At 48.9% G+C, this 25,962-nt stretch overlaps 1 protein-coding gene across 2 annotated transcripts in view; it reads right to left on the reverse strand.

Moving 5' to 3' along the window:
• PM20D1 (peptidase M20 domain containing 1) overlaps window positions 1-6,366 on the reverse strand; it is a 197,331-nt gene extending 190,965 nt beyond the window's left edge. For both annotated transcript variants that reach the window (XM_089677375.1, XM_089677374.1), the window contains exon 1: window positions 6,094-6,366. In XM_089677375.1, the coding sequence (XP_089533501.1) occupies window positions 6,094-6,304 (211 nt within the window). In that variant the 5' untranslated portion in view covers window positions 6,305-6,366. The remainder of the gene's footprint in view (window positions 1-6,093) is intronic.
• Window positions 6,367-25,962: the final 19,596 nt, after the last annotated feature.

Here is a 25,962-nt window from a genome sequence, read left to right on the forward strand (position 1 = left end):
CTCTAGTGGACTTGGAGGTATGCTTGGGATCATTGTCCTGTTGAAAGGTCCAACGTCTCCCAAGCCTCAGGTGTGTGACGGACTGCATCACGTTTCCATCCAATATCTCCTGGTACTGAAGAGAATTCATGGTACCTTGCACACGCTGAAGCTTCCCTGTACCTGCAGAAGCAAAACAGCCCCAAAGCATGATTGACCCTCCACCATGCTTCACAGTAGGCAAGGTGTTCTTTTCATCATAGGCCTTGTTCTTCCTCCTCCAAACATAGCGTTGATCCATGGGCCCAAACAGTTCTAATTTTGTTTCATCAGTCCACAGAACACTATCCCACAACTTTTGTGGTTTGTCCACATGGCTTTTGGCATACTGCAGTCGACTCTTCTTATTCTTTGGAGACAGCAAGGGGGTACGCCTGGGAGTTCTGGCACGGAGGCCTTCATTACGCAGTGTGCGTCTTATTGTCTGGGCTGAAACTTCTGTACCCACATCTGACAAATCTTTTCTCAGTTCCTCAGCAGTCACACGGGGACTTCTCTCCACTCTACGCTTCAGGTAGCGCACAGCAGTCGAAGTCAGCATCTTCTTTCTGCCACGACCAGGTAGCGTTTCAACAGTGCCCTTTGCCTTGAATTTGCGAATGATGCTTCCTAAGGTGTCTCTTGGTATGTTTAACATCTTTGCAATCTTCTTATAGCCATTGCCCTTCCTGTGAAGAGAAATCACCTCTTCTCTTGTCTTCCTGGACCATTCTCTTGCCTTCACCATGTTTGTAACCACACCAGTAAATGTCTAGAAGGAGCTGAGTATCACAGTCATTTTAAAGCTGCCTAATTGGTGCTTATTATGCTTGATTGCTGCTCGGTGACATCCACAGGTGTTTTCAATACCTGATGGAAAGCACCTGTATGAACCTCTGTTCTTCAGAGTGGTAGTCTTTAAGGGGTTGAATAATTGTGGCAATGAAGAAACCACATAAGAACCATTTACTACTGTATTACATAAACAATTGATGTCATTTTAGTTGCATTTGGGTAGTTACAACGTCCTTGTAGGATTTGATTCTGAATACAATTCCAAATGTACACTATAGTCCCTAAACCCCTTTACAGCATTGGGGGTTGAATAATTTTGGACACAACTGTATACAAGGCTGGACTGGGCTACCAAACTATCGCCAAGCAGCTTGGTGAGAAGGTGACAACAGTTGGTGCAATCATTCGCAAATGGAAGTAATACAAAACAACTGTCAGGCTCCCTAGGTCTGGTGCACCATGCAAGAGCTCATCTCGTGGAGTGTCAATGATCATGACAACAGTGAGGAATCATCCCTGAACTACATGTGAGGATCTTGTCAATGATCTCCAGGAAGCTGGGACCACAGTCACCAAGAAAACAATTGGTAACACACTACGCTGACAAGGATTGAAATCTTGCAGTGCCCGCAAGGTCCCTCTGCTCAAGAAAGCACATGTCCAGGCCCGTCTGAAGTTTGACACTTAACATCTGAATGATGCAGAGGAGGATTGGGTGAAAGTGTTGTGGGGTTTTGAGACCAAAATCGAGCTCTTTGGCATCAACTCAACTCGCCGTGTTTGGAGGAGGAGGAATGCTGCCCATGACTCCAAGAACACCATCCAAGGGAGCTGAAAGTTCAAGTTTCCAAACGTTAGCCACCAAACCTTAATGACTTGGAAAGGATCTGCCAAGAGGAGTGGGCCAAAATCCCTCCTGAGATGTGTGCAAACCTGGTGGCCAATTACAGGAAGCATCTGATCTCTGTGATTGCCAACTAGGGATTTGCCACCAAGTACTAAGTCATGTTTTGTGAAGGGGATCAAATACTTATTTCCCTCATGAACATGCAAATCAGTGCATCATTTGTTAGACATGCATTGCTTTTGAATTTTTTGTTGCAATTCTGTCTGTCAGTGTTACAATGCACCTACCATTCGATTTTTAGACTGATCATTTCTTTGTGAGTGGACAAACATTCAAAATCAGCAGGGGATCAAAACTTTCTTCCTTCACTGTATATTGTTTGGGAGTTAGAAGTAATTTTCTTGCATAAAAATTATGATTTTTACATGTAGGCAAGAAATGCCAGAATTGGTCAGGTGGCAAGCAGTTAAAGTGGTTCTAACAGTACAAGGTCTTTTTTTTTTTTTTACAGTATGCATTAAAGTAAAAAAAACAAAAATCTTCTGCATGCAGCCCCCCCCCCCATACTTACCTGAGCCCGATGTTGATCCAGGGATGTACACAAGAGCAGCAGCTCTGCTGGCTCTCTCTCTCTCCTCATTGGACAGAGAGGCAGCAGAAGGACAGCCAGTGAGTATTGAGAGGAGGAGGGGCTGAGCCACACTTTGTGTATGAATGGACACACAGAGCTGGCTCTGGAGCAAGCACGCATGAGTGCCCCCACAGTAAGTGACTTGCTATGGGGGCATTTGACAGGAGGAGAGGTGCCCAGAGCACCTGCGGGCGACTCCAGAAGAGGAGGATTGGAGCGGTTTTGTGCAAAATCATTGCAAAAAGCAGGTAAGTATACATTTAGACAACATTCATATAGAATCACTTTAGCCACCTCAATGCTGGACACGTTCGCACCCTTCCTGCCCAAGCCAATTCTCAGCTTTCATTGAAAATTACTCGTGCAACTCGTACTGACAGCCTGTCTAATTTCTTGACACCCTAAAATGTCATGCTTTTTTTATCACCCTGGAAAAGCATGTCAAAAGTGCACCAATGTGAAAGGGGCCAAATGCAGAGAATGCATATTGCAGTTTACCAATTTTTAGATGAGATGGCTGCATTAGGTTTCTTTTTTTTGCACTCTTCTATTTTCATCTGGTGATCCAGCCAGCAAGTCTGTTGTTTTTCAAAAACACAGGCTCTCTAGCAGAATGTATCAGTTTACAGCAATGAGACAATCCATTAACCACTGGCAGGGAACAACTTTTATTTATTCATGTAAAAACCTTTATATCAAAAGGAAAATAACTGTTGCTGTAACTGATGCCGCTTATACAGGCGTTTTCTGTGTTTTTTTTTCCTTCAGACTGGAAAAGCAGTTCTATGTTAGCCTTTGGGGAAGATTTACTAAAACTGGAGCCCTCAGAAGCTGTGTATAGTAGCCAATCAGCTTCTAACTTCAGAATGTTCAATTAAATGTTGTGTTTTTTGAGTGACATGTCTTGTAAAAAAAAAAAAAAATGCACTGCAAGCAATGGGCGTTTTTGCGGTGGATCAATGTGAAAGTGTGCTAATGCAAGTGCATTACTGGCCAGATCACCAGGTGAAAACAGAGGGGGGAAGCCGAAAAAAAAACCAATAAAAAACTTATGCAGACACCAAATCTAATGATTGGTAACTGACTTCAGAATTTCGGAGTTCCACCCTTTTTTTAATGTCCCTCTATTAACTACTTGCCTCCAGAGGATTTACCCCCTTTCCTGACCAGGCCATTTTTTGGGTTATGGTGCTGCGTTATTTTAACTGACAATTGCGCGGTCATGCAACGCCGCACCCAGATGAAATTTACGTACTTTTTTCCCACGGGTCGAGCTTTCTTTCGGTGGTATTTGATCACCTGTGCGTATTTTATTTTTTGTGCTATAAGCAAAACAAGACCGACAATTTTGAGAAAAAAAAAACAAAAAAACTATATTTTGGACTTTTTGCTATTAAACATGTCCAGTAAAATAAAATAAAAAAAAATCAAATTTCGTCATAAATTTAGGCCAAAATGTATTCTGCTATGTCTTTGCTAAAAAAAAATCACAATACATGTAAATTAATTGGTTTACGTGAAATTTATAGCGTTTACAAATGGCGGTATAGATACTGGGATGTTTTTTTTTTCCCTACTAGTAATGGCGACTTTTAGCGGGACTGCAGGACTGTGGCGGGCATTCTGACACTGGGGGGGGGGGGGGGGAACTAACTTGGTGTCACTGACATCCCCAGTGACACCAATACAGTGATCAGTGCTGACACTGTACTAATGACACTGGGCAGGAAGGGGTTAATGTGAGGGATGATCAAAGTGTTAACTGTGTGTAGGAAGTGTACACTTCACTGTAAGCACACTTTTCGGGATGGCTGTGCTGTGCACAGCCATCCCGAGCAGTGTGCCTGAGCTGACAGGGAGGAAGATTGTTTGTAGAAAAAACAGTCATCCTCCCCATCGGTTATTGTCGGTAATCACCTTGCACCGGCGGGTAATCAACGGCCGGGACCCAGTGATTGGTGGCGCGGGTATGGCGCGTGCCCCCTACCCAGAAATGCTAAATCATTTATTAATGCCTGATTTTGCGCAGCCGTGCCGTCAAGTAGCAGTATATCTGCTATACGGAGGCGGAGAAGCGGAGATTAGGATAGTCATATATTGTTTTGAATTTTCCAAATACCTGTAAATAATGTGCAAAGATGGCACTTCCAATCCTGGCCACCTAGGTGATGACGTATTTAGACGATTTGCAATGTCTCCTGGGATGTCGGGTCCTGTATCCCAGGAGTCCTTTGGATTACTAGTTGCAGACTATTGCATTAACTCAAAACCGGAAATGACACAAATGGGAGGAGTTTGGCACCATTTTACCGGAGTCCTATCTGTGGGAGAGGAAGTGCAACAGCGGTGCAGCAGACTAAATATTTTCATAAAATAAAAATGTTAAATTAGTGTTGCAGGGCTTGCTCCTTTGACAGACCGCACTTGCCTTCCCCGTGGTGTGTTTTGATGGACAGGTTGCCATAACGGAGCAGGAACTTCCGCCGTCCCCACCATTGTTATGGCAACCTGTTGTATACAAACTGCGCCGAGCAGTGTCATTACTGTACAGGCGCAAGATCGAGAGGCGCATGCTGGGATAGCCAGCAGCACCTACTCCCGGAAATATAGACCTTCGGCCTTCAGATGCCCACATCCATCATGGGGCCTGCCTGCTTCCGAGATCAAGGTAAACTATTACTTATTTACAATGGTGACGGAAGTGTAGGCGGGACAGAACGCACACGGAGGATGATAAACACACAAAGTTTTATTGAAATAGGAGAGACAATCAGGGTAACAAGGGTAGCGATGATCCGAGCACTCAGTGGGGCAGTCCAGGTAGCTACAATAATCCGGGCATAACAATAGGGCAGTTCAGGCAAGTATTAATCCAGGTACACAATAGGGGCAGTTCAAGCAAGCAATAGTCCGGGTATTCAATGGGGGCAGCCCAAGCACAGGACATAGGGGTGCTCAAAAGGACAGTCTGGGCAAGGATAATATGGGCATTCAATAGGGGCTGTCCAGGCAAGGGGAATACGGGCGTACAATGGGGCAGTCCAGGCAAGGGTGATATGGCGCACAATAGGGGCAGTTCAGTTGCCAACAAGTCATGTTTTGTGAAGGGGATAAAATACTTATTTCCCTCATGAACATGCAAATCAGTGCATCATGTTAAGACATGCATTTTTTTTTTAATTTTTTGTTGCTATTCTGTCTCTCAGTGTTACAATTCACCTACCATTTGATTTTTAGACTGATCATTGCTTTGTGAGTGGGTAAACATTCAAAATCAGCAGGGAATCAAATACTTAATTCCTTCACTTTAACTAAAGGCAACACTTTATTTTAGTTTTGAATAGAGTGGAGAGAGATTAGAACACCTGCCAGATTTGTATTGCTCTCTGTGTCCCCATTAAGGAGATTCCTCCTCTTTATTTGTCCTGTTATTGAAAGTAAAAGAAAAACCCAACTTTTGGGCTGTCCATTGAAAAGTAATAGAGTGGAAATCTCCCAATGGGGACACTAGTTCTGGTGACCAGGGGGTCCCTAAGATATTTTCTTAATTAGCAGAGATTTCCCTTCACTTCCTGTTTTGGCCATGGCACAGAAAGTGAAGGTAAATCTCCTCAATGGGTCAAAGATGGCAAAAATAAACTTTACAGGGGTTATAACCCTCTCTTACTCTATCCAAAATGAAAAAAAGTTTTTCCTATAGTTCTGCTTTAAACACTGCTAACATTCTTCACATAGGAAACCCAAGTAATAGAAATAGCACTGTTTATATCTTTCTGTTCCTGGAAAACTCTTTAGTACTTACCTATCAGTGCCTGTCTCAGTTGCTTTATCTCTCTGTCAGCAAGCTTGGCTTCCAGGGCTCCTTCTCCCTGCCAAATAACTCGGGGTTTAGGTAAGGTATAGGTCCTGATCAGCAGTGCAGTCACTAGCAAACCAGCTCCAAACAAAAACAGCCCCAACAGGGCACCGACTGTCCCTTTCCAGAAAGCTCTAGACATCCTGTGTTGTTGCATGAACACATGCACAGCCCCACTGAGCTGAACTCTCTACAACCCGGCTTACCATTCTACATAGACTCTGCCCATATCTCGCAAAGCATCCTGGTGTACTATTAAATTGAGCACCTCCAGCATCCCTTTAGATGTGCAAGCCTCCAGCTCTTTGCAGTGACAGCCATGCTGATGCCCTACAAGTGTTTAGTTTTACCTGTAAACAAGCTAATAATCTTTCACGGTTAGGCCTTTTGACTAAGTTCAGGGCAATTTTTGCTACCAAGCCTCAGGGCCTAGCCAGTGCACAATTGCATGCCCACTTATTTATTTTATATAAAACATCAAAACAGCGCAAATATATAAAAATAAATATACACACTGCATCAAAAAAAATGAAAATAAAATTAAAAATATATAATAAGTCCCACTCCAAATCAATAGTGACAAAAAATAATATATAAAATTGAAAAATATAAAAAATATATATATTCATGAAAGTCCTCTTTCCAAAGTAACTTTTAGCCCATGCTTCCATCAAAATAGTGCTCAAATACTACACTGCACTCACCAGATATTGGTGAAAAAAACACCTTTTAGGGTTTTTCTGGGATCCTAGACCCAGTAAGTATGCCTCCAATCACCAGATATTCCTGGATTTCCCCCACTCCAGACAAGAATATAGCCAGCCTCCAACCTCCAGGATCACCAGACACCACTCTCCAAGAAAAAGTTTGGAATAATGCAGGGAAAAAAAACAAATATATAACGCAATACTGCAACACTTGGTTATACTCAATTTCCAAGTATCAAACCAATCACATTCTTTATAAATAAAATCAGCATTTATTGTATTTTAAATGGAGCCACAGACCATGAGGGATCCGGGTCTGTGAAAACGCCCTGGAGGAGGGGTGAAACGCGTTGACGTAATTCCGGCTTCGCCGTCTAACGTAATATGTCACTTCCGGTGAGTGGAATGCACGCTGGCGTTCGTCGTTCCCGGGGGCCATCTTGCTTATGGGTGATTCTTGTGCTGTCATCTGTTGCTGACCGTGAGATTTCAGAAAATACCCTGGTGATGTGGCGTTTTGGCTCAATTTAAAATGCAATAAATGCTGATTTTATTTAGAAGGAATGTGAGTGGTTTGATACTTGGAAATCATTTTTCATTTTTTAATATTTAAGCACCTGTCACTTTGATTAGGTTGATTATCCCCCATTTTTGGGGATTCACTTTTTTTGCGCTAGTCTTGGTTTTTTATGGATTGATCCCATTTAGGGATTTGGGGGGTTGGTTGTTGGTGTCATTTGGTCTTTCACCACACGGGGTCCAATTTGGGACCACCTTGTTATTTCACATTTTTCGTGTCAAAATTAGATCCCAATTGGATCAGATCACTTTTGATTTGTCTATTTATATATTTATTTATATATTATTTCAATTTTATGATCTATGTATGTTTATTTATTTATATGATATTAGCGCTACACTATTTTATTTAAAACATAACTTGCTCCTCTGTGTGCTCTTCCCCTTATAAATCACCACTGGACCTTCACAAATGGCACCCGATTTCAGTACAGCCAACTCTGTGGATAAAGCTCGAAAACCACAAAGTAGACCATAGTGCAGTAGGCTTCTTTAAAAGGCATATATTTATTAAGGCATATGAACTCTCATGATAATAGTGTTAAAAACACATGAAACAGCGGTCAGAATCAAACAATGAAGAGCAAGACCCTGCCTGTCGGAACGATTTAGGAGCGCTGACGTCAACTGACTTCTCCCTCACGTGTAGCTACCTCTGATGATGTCAAGTGGTGTGTGACGATACGCGTGAGGTGACGTTAGCACTCCTACATCGTTCCGACAGGCACTCAATATACACTTATTGGGATTTTTTTTACCAAAGACATGTATCAAAATACACTTTAGCATACGTTTATGAAGAAATTAGATTTTAAAAATGTTTTTATTGGATATGTTTTATAGCAGAAAGTAAAAAAATATTTTTTTTAAAAAATGTTTGTTTTATTTTTGTTTATATACCAAAAAAAAAAACCCAGTGGTGATCAAATACCACCAAAAGAGATCTCTATTTGTGTGAAAAAAAAATGTAAATTTATTTGTGTACAGTGTTGCATGACCGCGCAATTGCCAGTTAATATATTCATTCTCTTTTTATTAATTTTCTTAGTTTTCAGATTGAAACAAAGCATACATCATCATATCACCTTCTATAAATCATTACACCATAAAAATCCCCCCCCCCCCCCGAGAAAAGAATAAAACAGAATACCATTCATAGTCTTTTCCAGATAGTCATATCTGCATTTAATAGGTGTGGTACTAAAGACATCCTATATTGTGCTGTTGGCTTCTCTGTGTTATGAAAGAGACATCGCCAGGGCTCAACCAGTATATGCTCCCCTGTAATTTCATGGACTGCCCCAGCAATCTCCAAAAAGGACGGTATCTTTGTGCACTCCCACCACAGGTGCGCGAAGGTTCCCAGCGAGTCGCTGCCCCTCATCAGCTCATCTAACAAAATATAAATAATTATCTTTCCCTGGTTTTAACTAATTTGCATCTAACAATGAAATCAATGGTGAATTATACTTCCAGTGATGATGCCTACAGAGGCCAAAAACATTACTCATGAGTGGATTTGTGCCAATTGCCAATCTCGATACACCAGTGGAATCAAAACCATCCTACCTAAATCTACCTTACTTTTTGCAAACTCTATTCCAACCCAGCTTATACCCTCTTTATTGTGGATCCAATTAACTATTCGAGTGATAATTGCTGTACTTTTTAAGGTCAGGAACCGCTAGTCCCCCCACCTTCTTCTCCTTTGTCAACGCAGCATAGCAGATTGTCACCTACGCACCCATATATGGTTCTCAATTTCATAAAATATTCCTGAGAGAAAGTCATTGGGAGCATTTAAAATATATATATTATCCTAGGCAACATTTTCATTTTTTTTACAAAAACATTTGTAAAAAGAAAATACAAAATTATTGCATTACAACAGATATGTAATGCAAACATTTGACATGGTAGTTATAATACAATACAGGTGAGCATTAACAATATATTGCAAAACATCCAATGTAGGACAAAAGGAAAGGAGAAGCAGAACAAACTGCATACAACAATCATGGAAAATCAGTCCAATGTTGCTTCATTAGAGGCAGTGTGAGGGAAAAACTCAAAGGTATATAGAGCAGAAAACAGATATCCAGAGAAGTAAAGGAGGGGGTAAAGAAGGGGGGGAGAGAAGGAAGGGAAGGGAGAAGGGAAAGAGAAGGGGGAGGGAAAAAAGAAAAAAAAAGGAGAAGGGGGGGTGGGATGAAGGAAGGAGAAGCTACCACAAGTCCCCACTGAGAAATCCTAGCAAAGGGTAATCACAGTAGCTCAACGAGATGCCCAGGGGAGCCATACCTTATCATATTTCCAGGGACAGCCCCTATTAATATAGGTAAGCTTGTACATTGGAAGGACTGCATCCACAGTCGATTCCCAGGACAACGTTACTGGGGGATCCCCAAAGTTATACTTTAATAAAATCTCTCTTTTGGCATAATAGAGTAGATATGAGATCAGCAATTTCAAATGGTGGGACCGTTGCACATTATCATGAAGCCCCAACAATGCTAATGCAGGTGAAAGGGTTAGGGACAATGGCAGCCATACATACAGTTGTGACCAAAATTATTCAACCCCCACTGAAATTGAGTGTTTTGGCCAGTTTGACATTGCTTTTGATCATTCAGTCATCTTGCTTACATTTACATTAAAGAGGCACTTGTAGGTCAGACAAATATAACATAACAGTTATAATGAAATAACCACAAATGTCTTTTCTGTGCTCACAGCATTATCAGTTTTATTCAACCCCCAAGTGACATTCAATCTTAGTACTTAGTACAGCATCCTTTTACAGTTATAACAGCTTTTAAACGTGAAGCATAGCTTGACACAAGTGTCTTGCAGCGATCTACGGGTATCTTCGCCCATTCTTCATGGGCAAAGGCCTCCAGTTCAGTCACATTCTTAGGCTTGCGCACTGCAACTGCTTTCTTTAAGTCCCACCAGAGGTTCTCAATCGGATTTAAGTCTGGTGACTGCGATGGCCACTCCAAAATGTTCCAGCCTTTCCTCTGCAACCATGCTCTAGTGGACTTGGAGGTATGCTTGGGATCATTGTCCTGTTGAAAGGTCCAACGTCTCCCAAGCCTCAGGTGTGTGACGGACTGCATCACGTTTCCATCCAATATCTCCTGGTACTGAAGAGAATTCATGGTACCTTGCACACGCTGAAGCTTCCCTGTACCTGCAGAAGCAAAACAGCCCCAAAGCATGATTGACCCTCCACCATGCTTCACAGTAGGCAAGGTGTTCTTTTCATCATAGGCCTTGTTCTTCCTCCTCCAAACATAGCGTTGATCCATGGGCCCAAACAGTTCTAATTTTGTTTCATCAGTCCACAGAACACTATCCCACAACTTTTGTGGTTTGTCCACATGGCTTTTGGCATACTGCAGTCGACTCTTCTTATTCTTTGGAGACAGCAAGGGGGTACGCCTGGGAGTTCTGGCACGGAGGCCTTCATTACGCAGTGTGCGTCTTATTGTCTGGGCTGAAACTTCTGTACCCACATCTGACAAATCTTTTCTCAGTTCCTCAGCAGTCACACGGGGACTTCTCTCCACTCTACGCTTCAGGTAGCGCACAGCAGTCGAAGTCAGCATCTTCTTTCTGCCACGACCAGGTAGCGTTTCAACAGTGCCCTTTGCCTTGAATTTGCGAATGATGCTTCCTAAGGTGTCTCTTGGTATGTTTAACATCTTTGCAATCTTCTTATAGCCATTGCCCTTCCTGTGAAGAGAAATCACCTCTTCTCTTGTCTTCCTGGACCATTCTCTTGCCTTCACCATGTTTGTAACCACACCAGTAAATGTCTAGAAGGAGCTGAGTATCACAGTCATTTTAAAGCTGCCTAATTGGTGCTTATTATGCTTGATTGCTGCTCGGTGACATCCACAGGTGTTTTCAATACCTGATGGAAAGCACCTGTATGAACCTCTGTTCTTCAGAGTGGTAGTCTTTAAGGGGTTGAATAATTGTGGCAATGAAGAAACCACATAAGAACCATTTACTACTGTATTACATAAACAATTGATGTCATTTTAGTTGCATTTGGGTAGTTACAACGTCCTTGTAGGATTTGATTCTGAATACAATTCCAAATGTACACTATAGTCCCTAAACCCCTTTACAGCATTGGGGGTTGAATAATTTTGGTCACAACTGTAGATCAAATCAAAAACATCAGACCAAAACAAGACAATTCTAGAACACGTCCAAAACATGTGTAAAAAGGTACCCGGATGTATCCGACAACAGGGACAGGTAGGGTCCCGCTCCGGGTATATCTGGGAAAGCCTCAAGGGGTAAAATAGATCCTGTTTATCCTGTTCTAGAACCTCCGCCCAATCCTCCTCATCCAGAGAACCCATAACTTCTAAACCTTATTGGAAATAACATCAAGCAACGTTCTATAGAGGGCAGACTGTTCTTTTTAGAGGTCTTCCTGAGTCAACAACTCCTCAACAGGGTCTCCCTGGAGGACAGGTGGTCGCAAGAACTGGGCCCAGCCACATGTCGCAGTTCAAGATACTGGAAAAACATCTTCTGTGGGAGATAAAACGTCTGTGAGAACTGAGAGAATGGTAATAGCAGAGGACATAACATCAGCCAGGGTTCTAGCACCATATCTGGCTCGAAGGTGTGGGTAGGGGATTGTACGGAAATGAGGGAGTATAAGATTCCCCCAAAGAGGTTGGGCTGGAGAGATATGGTCAGGTAGCCGAAGCCCAAATTTGTAAAGTAGCCTGCGTTGGTCCAGGAATAGTGTCATAAGACCTATGTCTACGATAAAGAATATTATGGAGATCTGCTAGAGATCCCAAACAGGCTGTTTCCAAGCAGACAGCAGCATTGGACCTAAATCTCCCAAACCACCAATAAACTGATACCAGCATCGCTGCCCAGCTGGAGAAATGTCCGTTCCTGATGAGGCACAGATGTCGCAGATATCAGAGGGTTGGCATGGAGGAGTTGGGCACTAGGAAAGTGTTCAGCCCAAAGAGTTCTAGGGTCCAGCAGGATACAATAGTATTCCACAGGAAAAATAAGTAGATCGAGAGATGGTTAACTTCATAATGCCGTAATACAAGAAAAAGCAGGAACGTAGAGTTCACCTGGATAATCCAGGGGCACAACCTTGAGTAAACATCAACAAAAAAACTAGTGCAAAATCAAGGCACCAGCTGGTAAAGTCAGTCAGGGGTATTCTCTATCTGAGAAAATACCGGGCAAGAAGCTCATAACTAAGAATGAAGAAACCCACGGGTACCCTGCTCAGCGATGAGGGGGTAAAGAATCCACCTAGTTGGTAGCTTCAATTGAGGAAGTAAAAAAACGGACCGTTTCACCATCTTGGACCCTCAGACGAGTTGGGAAGAGAACACTGTAATGGATACTCTGAGCCTGGATACCTGATCAAAAGACTTCTGTAACTCCTGCGTCTCCACCGTATAATCAGGAAAAATGAGAAGCCGCCCATTTTGGTAGGAGAGATCCCCCTTAGGCGCTAAGAACCTCATCCCAGTCCTGAAAGTAGAGCAGCTTCAGGAGATCTAGGAGGACCTGGGTGTGGTGGGAAGCGATGGGCACGCTCAACTGTGAAAAACGGAGAAATGTGGGTCTCCAGCAACAGGGAGTATAGGAGTTCCTCCACAAAACCAGTTGGGTTCTTAGCTTCAGTACTATCAGCTTCTCCCACAATACAGAGGTTGTTACGCTGATTGCAGTTCTCAGCATCCTACGCTCTATACTCCAGGGCCCGCATGTTCGTTTGTAGGGAGCGGATGGTGGTAGAATGCTCCGCAACGGAGTCCTCGGTCTGGCCCAAACGCTGCTCAGCGGTGGTTACCCGGGAGCAAATTTTGCCGATGTTGTGGTGGAGGAGGCCCACATCCAACTGCACCTCTGCTATTTTGGCGGTAAGGGCGGCCTGACAAGAGGCAATAGCCGCCATAACGTCCTAGAGACCGGGAGGTGGAGGGTCAGCATGTTCAGCTGGGTCGGTCTGCGACGCCATATTGGAGAAGGCCTTGCCTGGCTCCTCCACGTGGCCAGCCAAGGGTTCTGCTAGGCATCCGAGAAGCAGGGAGATACCGCATGGTTTACACAGCACTCTAGAACTGGAGGAAATAATTCCACTGCCCCTAGAGCTCCGGCAGACACAACCTCTCAGAGAGCCATCTTGGCCACGCCCCCAAAATATTCATTTTTAATGCATTTATTCTGCCCAATCATGAGAGGGGCCTATATCTCAAGCAGTTTAAATTCTCTTTAATCATGTTAAGCAAAGGAATATAATTAACCTTATACAGGGCCTTAATTCCAAGATACCCTAATTCTTCTTTACGCCACATACAAGAGAACTTGGACTGAATTGCCTGCTGCTCTCTTGGTGGCACTGTTATGTTCAATTTCTCTGACTTAGAAGTATTAATTTTAAGGTTAGATATTTTTCCCATACTGCCTTAATTCCTCTAACACGTTCGGTAACGTCACTCTAGGGTTGGAAATGTAAAAGAATATATCTAGAGATGAGCGAAGTATTCAAAAATTCGATTCGACTGATTCGGCGAATTCGTGGAAAAATTTCGATTCGAGTCGAATATATTCGCTGTGAATTTAACTTAAAAAAGGGTGTTTCTAGGCTTCAGAGAGACTTAATATTAGTGCAGAACACTGTACCTAATTTAAATGCCCTTGGAGTCTGCTGGGGAAGAGAAATAATACTGTCAGTCAGTATGACATGCAGATGAGTGCCGTCGATCTTAGAATCACCGCACACTTCACTCATTTGGGCAGTCACGGGGCCAAAACCAGAGTGTGGAGCCACAGTGTGGCGGTGGAGGCAGCAGCAATGGGAGGCCATACAGCACCCTATGACAAAAATGGAAACCAGCAGGAGTGTGAGGAGACCTGAAAGTGGCACATGGCAGAGTGTGGCGATAGAGACAGCAGCAATGGGAGGCCGTACAGGGACCCATGACACACTCTGGACCTGGCAGCAGCATGAGGAGGCGGTACAGGGGCCCATGACAGATTACGGGCCTGGCAGCAGCATGAGGAGTCGGTACGGGGGCCCATGGCAGATTACGGGCCTGGCAGCAGCAATGGGAGGCCGTACAGGGACCCATGACACACTCTGGACCTGGCAGCAGCATGGGGAGGCGGTACAGGGGCCCATGACAGATTACGGGCCTGGCAACAGCATGAGGAGTCGGTACGGGGGCCCATGACACACTCTGGACCTGGCAGCAGCATGAGGAGGCGGTACAGGGGCGCATGACAGATTACGAGCCTGGCAGCAGCAACTTGGACAGGAGGACGTTCAGCTTCTGCACCGTCGGGTGCGTGCTCGCAAACTGTTGTCTCTTGGAAACGGATTCCAAGAAAGACTGCTGACGGAATCCGTGAAGAGGAGTAGCAGGAGAAGGAGCATCTGAACGAGCGGAATATGCCAACAAGCGACAACAGGGGCCAATGACAGATTACGGGCCTGGCAGCAGCATGAGGAGTCGGTACGGGGGCCCATGGCAGATTAGGGGCCTGGCAGCAGCTATGGGAAGCCCGTAATCTGCCAGCACCCTATGACAAAAAATGGAACACACCAGCAGTGTGAGGAGACCTGAAAGTGGCACATGGCAGAGTGTGGCGATGGAGACAGCAGCAATGGGAGGCCGTACAGGGACCCATGACAGACTCTGGACCTGGCAGCAGCATGAGGAGGCGGTATAGGGGCCCATGGCAGATTAGGGGCCTGGCAGCAGCTATGGGAGGCCCGTAATCTGCCAGCACCCTATGACAAAAAATGGAACACACCAGCAGTGTGAGGAGACCTGAAAGTGGCACATGGCAGAGTGTGGCGATGGAGACAGCAGCAATGGGAGGCCGTACAGGGACCCATGAGAGACTCTGGACCTGGCAGCAGCATGAGGAGGCGGTATAGGGGCCCATGGCAGATTAGGGGCCTGGCAGCAGCTATGGGAGGCCCGTAATCTGCCAGCACCCTATGACAAAAAATGGAACACACCAGCAGTGTGAGGAGACCTGAAAGTGGCACATGGCAGAGTGTGGCGATGGAGACAGCAGCAATGGGAGGCCGTACAGGGACCCATGAGAGACTCTGGACCTGGCAGCAGCATGAGGAGGCGGTATAGGGGCCCATGGCAGATTAGGGGCCTGGCAGCAGCTATGGGAGGCCCGTAATCTGCCAGCACCCTATGACAAAAAATGGAACACACCAGCAGTGTGAGGAGACCTGAAAGTGGCACATGGCAGAGTGTGGTGATGGAGACAGCAGCAATGGGAGGCCGTACAGGGACCCATGAGAGACTCTGGACTTGGCAGCAGCATGAGGAGGCGGTATAGGGGCCCATGGCAGATTAGGGGCCTGGCAGCAGCTATGGGAGGCCCGTAATCTGCCAGCACCCTATGACAAAAAATGGAACACACCAGCAGTGTGAGGAGACCTGAAAGTGGCACATGTTTGGGGCATGATTCATGGCGGATTTAGTCAGTTGTGTCAGGAACTGGTGGTTTGAAATCCAGACTAATCCACGCCTGATTCATTTTCACAAATGTGAGTCTCTCCACACTTTGGGTGGACAGTCGTGTCCTCCGCGGAGTTGCAATACCTCCTGCCGCACTAAACACGCGCTCCGATGCCACGCTACTGGCCGGGCATGACAGCCTTTCAAGGGCAAATTCAGCTAGTTGGGGCCAAAGGTCAAGTTTCGTTGCCCAGTAGTCAAGGGGATTGTCTACCTCGGTTGGCAGGGTGCTGTCCAAGTAGGCCTAAGCCTGTTGTTTGAGGTCCTGCTCCAGGTCCACCTGATGCTGCTGCTGCTGCAGCTGGTTAGTAGTTTCCTCACTGCGCTGGTGAAGAAAGCTACTCATCATCGACTGCAGACTGAGGCAGCCGCTGCTGGTGGAGCTGCCACTGCTCCTACCACCCCACCCCTCCCCTGCTGCCATGGCAGCGGAACGCGAGCGCACAGGGCCCACAGTGTCTGAGGATGGACGTTGGCGCAGACAGGCAGAGACCAGCTGACTACATAGGTGGTTTTTATAGTACGTTATTTTGGCCTCCCTCTCAGCAGGTGTGAAAAAGGCCACCATTTTTGAACGGTAGCGAGGGTCCAACAAGGTGGACAGCCAAAAGTCATCCCTCTGTCTGATGGTTATTATTCGGCTGTCGCTACGCAAGCAAGCGAGCATGCTATGGGCCATTTGTGCCAAGGAATGCGAGGGACTCCCTGCCTCCATCTCCACAGCATACTGCCACGGTGCGTCTGGGTCCTCTGTCTCCTCTTCCTCCTCCTCTACCAGATGCTCCTGCTCCTCCACTCCTGTCCGCTGAGTGGAAAAACCACCCATTTCACTCAATAATTCCTGAGCACCAATGTCCTCCTCTACCTCCTCCTCTTCTTCCTGTCCTGCCCCCACAGGGGTCATGTGGCGTTGAGATCTGTGCGCCACGTCTACCGCACCCTGACCAGCCATTGTTAACAGCATTTGTTCCAGGACGTGCAACAGAGGAATGACGTCGTTCATCCCATAGTCCTGCCGACTCACGAATAGCGTGGCCTCCTCAAAGGGCCTGAGCAAGCGCAGGTGTCACGCATGAGCTGCCAATGGCTGACATCTAAGTTACACAGGGAGTACCTTTATCTGCTTTTAACATCAGGAAATCTGTGATGGCCTTTTGCTGTTCGTAAAGGCGGTCTAACATATGTAGGGTTGAATTCCACCTTGTTGCAACGTCACAGCATGAGGAGTCGGTATAGGAGCCCATGGCAGATTAGGGGCCTGGCAGCAGCTATGGGAGGCCCGTAATCTGCCAGCACCCTATGTCAAAAAATTCAACACACCAGCAGTGTGAGGAGACCTGAAAGTGGCACATGGCAGAGTGTGGCGATGGAGACAGCAGCAATGGGAGGCCGTACAGGGACCCATGAGAGACTCTGGACCTGGCAGCAGCATGAAGAGGCGGTATATAGGGGCCTATGGCAGATTAGGGGCCTGGCAGCAGCTATGGGAGGCCCGTAATCTGCCAGCACCCTATGTCAAAAAATTCAACACACCAGCAGTGTGAGGAGACCTGAAAGTGGCACATGGCAGAGTGTGGCGATGGAGACAGCAGCAATGGGAGGCCGTACAGGGACCCATGAGAGACTCTGGACCTGGCAGCAGCATGAGGAGGCGGTATATAGGGGCCTATGGCAGATTAGGGGCCTGGCAGCAGCTATAGGAGGCCCGTAATCTGCCAGCACCCTATGTCAAAAAATTCAACACACCAGCAGTGTGAGGAGACCTGAAAGTGGCACATGGCAGAGTGTGGCGATGGAGACAGCAGCAATGGGAGGCCGTACAGGGACCCATGACAGACTCTGGACTTGGCAGCAGCATGAGGAGGCGGTATATAGGGGCCCATGGCAGATTAGGGGCCTGGCAGCAGCTATGGGAGGCCCGTAATCTGCCAGCACCCTATGTCAAAAAATTCAACACACCAGCAGTGTGTGAGGAGACCTGAAAGTGGCACATGGCAGAGTGTGGCGATGGAGACAGCAGCAATGGGAGGCCGTACAGGGACCCATGAGAGACTCTGGACCTGGCAGCAGCATGAGGAGGCGGTATATAGGGGCCTATGGCAGATTAGGGGCCTGGCAGCAGCTATAGGAGGCCCGTAATCTGCCAGCACCCTATGTCAAAAAATTCAACACACCAGCAGTGTGAGGAGACCTGAAAGTGGCACATGGCAGAGTGTGGCGATGGAGACAGCAGCAATGGGAGGCCGTACAGGGACCCATGACAGACTCTGGACCTGGCAGCAGCATGAGGAGGCGGTATATAGGGGCCCATGGCAGATTAGGGGCCTGGCAGCAGCTATAGGAGGCCCGTAATCTGCCAGCACCCTATGTCAAAAAATTCAACACACCAGCAGTGTGAGGAGACCTGAAAGTGGCACATGGCAGAGTGTGGCGATGGAGACAGCAGCAATGGGAGGCCGTACAGGGACCCATGAGAGACTCTGGACTTGGCAGCAGCATGAGGAGGCGGTATATAGGGGCCTATGGCAGATTAGGGGCCTGGCAGCAGCTATGGGAGGCCCGTAATCTGCCAGCACCCTATGTCAAAAAATTCAACACACCAGCAGTGTGTGAGGAGACCTGAAAGTGGCACATGGCAGAGTGTGGCGATGGAGACAGCAGCAATGGGAGGCCGTACAGGGACCCATGAGAGACTCTGGACCTGGCAGCAGCATGAGGAGGCGGTATATAGGGGCCTATGGCAGATTAGGGGCCTGGCAGCAGCTATAGGAGGCCCGTAATCTGCCAGCACCCTATGTCAAAAAATTCAACACACCAGCAGTGTGAGGAGACCTGAAAGTGGCACATGGCAGAGTGTGGCGATGGAGACAGCAGCAATGGGAGGCCGTACAGGGACCCATGAGAGACTCTGGACCTGGCAGCAGCATGAGGAGGTGGTATATAGGGGCCTATGGCAGATTAGGGGCCTGGCAGCAGCTATAGGAGGCCCGTAATCTGCCAGCACCCTATGTCAAAAAATTCAACACACCAGCAGTGTGAGGAGACCTGAAAGTGGCACATGGCAGAGTGTGGCGATGGAGACAGCAGCAATGGGAGGCCGTACAGGGACCCATGACAGACTCTGGACTTGGCAGCAGCATGAGGAGGCGGTATATAGGGGCCCATGGCAGATTAGGGGCCTGGCAGCAGCTATGGGAGGCCCGTAATCTGCCAGCACCCTATGTCAAAAAATTCAACACACCAGCAGTGTGTGAGGAGACCTGAAAGTGGCACATGGCAGAGTGTGGCGATGGAGACAGCAGCAATGGGAGGCCGTACAGGGACCCATGAGAGACTCTGGACCTGGCAGCAGCATGAGGAGGCGGTATATAGGGGCCTATGGCAGATTAGGGGCCTGGCAGCAGCTATAGGAGGCCCGTAATCTGCCAGCACCCTATGTCAAAAAATTCAACACACCAGCAGTGTGAGGAGACCTGAAAGTGGCACATGGCAGAGTGTGGCGATGGAGACAGCAGCAATGGGAGGCCGTACAGGGACCCATGACAGACTCTGGACCTGGCAGCAGCATGAGGAGGCGGTATATAGGGGCCCATGGCAGATTAGGGGCCTGGCAGCAGCTATAGGAGGCCCGTAATCTGCCAGCACCCTATGTCAAAAAATTCAACACACCAGCAGTGTGAGGAGACCTGAAAGTGGCACATGGCAGAGTGTGGCGATGGAGACAGCAGCAATGGGAGGCCGTACAGGGACCCATGAGAGACTCTGGACTTGGCAGCAGCATGAGGAGGCGGTATATAGGGGCCTATGGCAGATTAGGGGCCTGGCAGCAGCTATGGGAGGCCCGTAATCTGCCAGCACCCTATGTCAAAAAATTCAACACACCAGCAGTGTGTGAGGAGACCTGAAAGTGGCACATGGCAGAGTGTGGCGATGGAGACAGCAGCAATGGGAGGCCGTACAGGGACCCATGAGAGACTCTGGACCTGGCAGCAGCATGAGGAGGCGGTATATAGGGGCCTATGGCAGATTAGGGGCCTGGCAGCAGCTATAGGAGGCCCGTAATCTGCCAGCACCCTATGTCAAAAAATTCAACACACCAGCAGTGTGAGGAGACCTGAAAGTGGCACATGGCAGAGTGTGGCGATGGAGACAGCAGCAATGGGAGGCCGTACAGGGACCCATGAGAGACTCTGGACCTGGCAGCAGCATGAGGAGGTGGTATATAGGGGCCTATGGCAGATTAGGGGCCTGGCAGCAGCTATAGGAGGCCCGTAATCTGCCAGCACCCTATGTCAAAAAATTCAACACACCAGCAGTGTGAGGAGACCTGAAAGTGGCACATGGCAGAGTGTGGCGATGGAGACAGCAGCAATGGGAGGCCGTACAGGGACCCATGAGAGACTCTAGACTTGGCAGCAGCATGAGGAGGCGGTATATAGGGGCCTATGGCAGATTAGGGGCCTGGCAGCAGCTATGGGAGGCCCGTAATCTGCCAGCACCCTATGTCAAAAAATTCAACACACCAGCAGTGTGTGAGGAGACCTGAAAGTGGCACATGGCAGAGTGTGGCGATGGAGACAGCAGCAATGGGAGGCCGTACAGGGACCCATGAGAGACTCTGGACTTGGCAGCAGCATGAGGAGGCGGTATATAGGGGCCTATGGCAGATTAGGGGCCTGGCAGCAGCTATGGGAGGCCCGTAATCTGCCAGCACCCTATGTCAAAAAATTCAACACACCAGCAGTGTGTGAGGAGACCTGAAAGTGGCACATGGCAGAGTGTGGCGATGGAGACAGCAGCAATGGGAGGCCGTACAGGGACCCATGAGAGACTCTGGACCTGGCAGCAGCATGAGGAGGCGGTATATAGGGGCCTATGGCAGATTAGGGGCCTGGCAGCAGCTATAGGAGGCCCGTAATCTGCCAGCACCCTATGTCAAAAAATTCAACACACCAGCAGTGTGAGGAGACCTGAAAGTGGCACATGGCAGAGTGTGGCGATGGAGACAGCAGCAATGGGAGGCCGTACAGGGACCCATGAGAGACTCTGGACCTGGCAGCAGCATGAGGAGGTGGTATATAGGGGCCAATGGCAGATTAGGGGCCTGGCAGCAGCTATAGGAGGCCCGTAATCTGCCAGCACCCTATGTCAAAAAATTCAACACACCAGCAGTGTGAGGAGACCTGAAAGTGGCACATGGCAGAGTGTGGCGATGGAGACAGCAGCAATGGGAGGCCGTACAGGGACCCATGAGAGACTCTAGACTTGGCAGCAGCATGAGGAGGCGGTATATAGGGGCCTATGGCAGATTAGGGGCCTGGCAGCAGCTATGGGAGGCCCGTAATCTGCCAGCACCCTATGTCAAAAAATTCAACACACCAGCAGTGTGTGAGGAGACCTGAAAGTGGCACATGGCAGAGTGTGGCGATGGAGACAGCAGCAATGGGAGGGCGTACAGGGACCCATGAGAGACTCTGGACTTGGCAGCAGCATGAAGAGGCGGTATATAGGGGCCTATGGCAGATTAGGGGCCTGGCAGCAGCTATGGGAGGCCCGTAATCTGCCAGCACCCTATGTCAAAAAATTCAACACACCAGCAGTGTGAGGAGACCTGAAAGTGGCACATGGCAGAGTGTGGCGATGGAGACAGCAGCAATGGGAGGCCGTACAGGGACCCATGAGAGACTCTGGACCTGGCAGCAGCATGAGGAGGCGGTATATAGGGGCCTATGGCAGATTAGGGGCCTGGCAGCAGCTATAGGAGGCCCGTAATCTGCCAGCACCCTATGTCAAAAAATTCAACACACCAGCAGTGTGAGGAGACCTGAAAGTGGCACATGGCAGAGTGTGGCGATGGAGACAGCAGCAATGGGAAGCCGTACAGGGACCCATGAGAGACTCTGGACTTGGCAGCAGCATGAGGAGGCGGTATATAGGGGCCTATGGCAGATTAGGGGCCTGGCAGCAGCTATGGGAGGCCCGTAATCTGCCAGCACCCTATGTCAAAAAATTCAACACACCAGCAGTGTGTGAGGAGACCTGAAAGTGGCACATGGCAGAGTGTGGCGATGGAGACAGCAGCAATGGGAGGCCGTACAGGGACCCATGAGAGACTCTGGACCTGGCAGCAGCATGAGGAGGCGGTATATAGGGGCCTATGGCAGATTAGGGGCCTGGCAGCAGCTATAGGAGGCCCGTAATCTGCCAGCACCCTATGTCAAAAAATTCAACACACCAGCAGTGTGAGGAGACCTGAAAGTGGCACATGGCAGAGTGTGGCGATGGAGACAGCAGCAATGGGAGGCCGTACAGGGACCCATGAGAGACTCTGGACTTGGCAGCAGCATGAGGAGGCGGTATATAGGGGCCTATGGCAGATTAGGGGCCTGGCAGCAGCTATGGGAGGCCCGTAATCTGCCAGCACCCTATGTCAAAAAATTCAACACACCAGCAGTGTGTGAGGAGACCTGAAAGTGGCACATGGCAGAGTGTGGCGATGGAGACAGCAGCAATGGGAGGCCGTACAGGGACCCATGAGAGACTCTGGACTTGGCAGCAGCATGAAGAGGCGGTATATAGGGGCCTATGGCAGATTAGGGGCCTGGCAGCAGCTATGGGAGGCCCGTAATCTGCCAGCACCCTATGTCAAAAAATTCAACACACCAGCAGTGTGAGGAGACCTGAAAGTGGCACATGGCAGAGTGTGGCGATGGAGACAGCAGCAATGGGAGGCCGTACAGGGACCCATGAGAGACTCTGGACCTGGCAGCAGCATGAGGAGGCGGTATATAGGGGCCTATGGCAGATTAGGGGCCTGGCAGCAGCTATAGGAGGCCCGTAATCTGCCAGCACCCTATGTCAAAAAATTCAACACACCAGCAGTGTGAGGAGACCTGAAAGTGGCACATGGCAGAGTGTGGCGATGGAGACAGCAGCAATGGGAGGCCGTACAGGGACCCATGAGAGACTCTGGACTTGGCAGCAGCATGAGGAGGCGGTATATAGGGGCCTATGGCAGATTAGGGGCCTGGCAGCAGCTATGGGAGGCCCGTAATCTGCCAGCACCCTATGTCAAAAAATTCAACACACCAGCAGTGTGTGAGGAGACCTGAAAGTGGCACATGGCAGAGTGTGGCGATGGAGACAGCAGCAATGGGAGGCCGTACAGGGACCCATGAGAGACTCTGGACCTGGCAGCAGCATGAGGAGGCGGTATATAGGGGCCTATGGCAGATTAGGGGCCTGGCAGCAGCTATAGGAGGCCCGTAATCTGCCAGCACCCTATGTCAAAAAATTCAACACACCAGCAGTGTGAGGAGACCTGAAAGTGGCACATGGCAGAGTGTGGCGATGGAGACAGCAGCAATGGGAGGCCGTACAGGGACCCATGACAGACTCTGGACTTGGCAGCAGCATGAGGAGGCGGTATATAAGGGCCCATGGCAGATTAGGGGCCTGGCAGCAGCTATGGGAGGCCCGTAATCTGCCAGCACCCTATGTCAAAAAATTCAACACACCAGCAGTGTGTGAGGAGACCTGAAAGTGGCACATGGCAGAGTGTGGCGATGGAGACAGCAGCAATGGGAGGCCGTACAGGGACCCATGAGAGACTCTGGACCTGGCAGCAGCATGAGGAGGTGGTATATAGGGGCCTATGGCAGATTAGGGGCCTGGCAGCAGCTATAGGAGGCCCGTAATCTGCCAGCACCCTATGTCAAAAAATTCAACACACCAGCAGTGTGAGGAGACCTGAAAGTGGCACATGGCAGAGTGTGGCGATGGAGACAGCAGCAATGGGAGGCCGTACAGGGACCCATGACAGACTCTGGACTTGGCAGCAGCATGAGGAGGCGGTATATAGGGGCCCATGGCAGATTAGGGGCCTGGCAGCAGCTATGGGAGGCCCGTAATCTGCCAGCACCCTATGTCAAAAAATTCAACACACCAGCAGTGTGTGAGGAGACCTGAAAGTGGCACATGGCAGAGTGTGGCGATGGAGACAGCAGCAATGGGAGGCCGTACAGGGACCCATGAGAGACTCTGGACTTGGCAGCAGCATGAGGAGGCAGTATATAGGGGCCTATGGCAGATTAGGGGCCTGGCAGCAGCTATGGGAGGCCCGTAATCTGCCAGCACCCTATGTCAAAAAATTCAACACACCAGCAGTGTGAGGAGACCTGAAAGTGGCACATGGCAGAGTGTGGCGATGGAGACAGCAGCAATGGGAGGCCGTACAGGGACCCATGAGAGACTCTGGACCTGGCAGCAGCATGAGGAGGCGGTATATAGGGGCCTATGGCAGATTAGGGGCCTGGCAGCAGCTATAGGAGGCCCGTAATCTGCCAGCACCCTATGTCAAAAAATTCAACACACCAGCAGTGTGAGGAGACCTGAAAGTGGCACATGGCAGAGTGTGGCGATGGAGACAGCAGCAATGGGAGGCCGTACAGGGACCCATGAGAGACTCTGGACTTGGCAGCAGCATGAGGAGGCGGTATATAGGGGCCTATGGCAGATTAGGGGCCTGGCAGCAGCTATGGGAGGCCCGTAATCTGCCAGCACCCTATGTCAAAAAATTCAACACACCAGCAGTGTGTGAGGAGACCTGAAAGTGGCACATGGCAGAGTGTGGCGATGGAGACAGCAGCAATGGGAGGCCGTACAGGGACCCATGAGAGACTCTGGACCTGGCAGCAGCATGAGGAGGCGGTATATAGGGGCCTATGGCAGATTAGGGGCCTGGCAGCAGCTATAGGAGGCCCGTAATCTGCCAGCACCCTATGTCAAAAAATTCAACACACCAGCAGTGTGAGGAGACCTGAAAGTGGCAAATGGCAGAGTGTGGCGATGGAGACAGCAGCAATGGGAGGCCGTACAGGGACCCATGACAGACTCTGGACTTGGCAGCAGCATGAGGAGGCGGTATATAAGGGCCCATGGCAGATTAGGGGCCTGGCAGCAGCTATGGGAGGCCCGTAATCTGCCAGCACCCTATGTCAAAAAATTCAACACAGCAGCAGTGTGTGAGGAGACCTGAAAGTGGCACATGGCAGAGTGTGGCGATGGAGACAGCAGCAATGGGAGGCCGTACAGTGACCCATGAGAGACTCTGGACTTGGCAGCAGCATGAGGAGGCGGTATATAGGGGCCTATGGCAGATTAGGGGCCTGGCAGCAGCTATGGGAGGCCCGTAATCTGCCAGCACCCTATGTCAAAAAATTCAACACACCAGCAGTGTGAGGAGACCTGAAAGTGGCACATGGCAGAGTGTGGCGATGGAGACAGCAGCAATGGGAGGCCGTACAGGGACCCATGAGAGACTCTGGACCTGGCAGCAGCATGAGGAGGCGGTATATAGGGGCCTATGGCAGATTAGGGGCCTGGCAGCAGCTATAGGAGGCCCGTAATCTGCCAGCACCCTATGTCAAAAAATTCAACACACCAGCAGTGTGTGAGGAGACCTGAAAGTGGCACATGGCAGAGTGTGGCGATGGAGACAGCAGCAATGGGAGGCCGTACAGGGACCCATGAGAGACTCTGGACCTGGCAGCAGCATGAGGAGGCGGTATATAGGGGCCTATGGCAGATTAGGGGCCTGGCAGCAGCTATAGGAGGCCCGTAATCTGCCAGCACCCTATGTCAAAAAATTCAACACACCAGCAGTGTGTGAGGAGACCTGAAAGTGGCACATGGCAGAGTGTGGCGATGGAGACAGCAGCAATGGGAGGCTGTACAGGGACCCATGAGAGACTCTGGACCTGGCAGCAGCATGAGGAGGCGGTATATAGGGGCCTATGGCAGACTAGGGGCCTGGCAGCAGCTATAGGAGGCCCGTAATCTGCCAGCACCCTATGTCAAAAAATTCAACACACCAGCAGTGTGAGGAGACCTGAAAGTGGCACATGGCAGAGTGTGGCGATGGAGACAGCAGCAATGGGAGGCCGTACAGGGACCCATGAGAGACTCTGGACCTG

This window comes from Staurois parvus, unplaced genomic scaffold, assembly GCF_062004578.1.
Source record: "Staurois parvus isolate SC_StPar_1 unplaced genomic scaffold, SC_StPar_1.0 ptg000185l, whole genome shotgun sequence".
In the NCBI taxonomy this organism is placed as follows: domain Eukaryota; kingdom Metazoa; phylum Chordata; class Amphibia; order Anura; family Ranidae; genus Staurois; species Staurois parvus.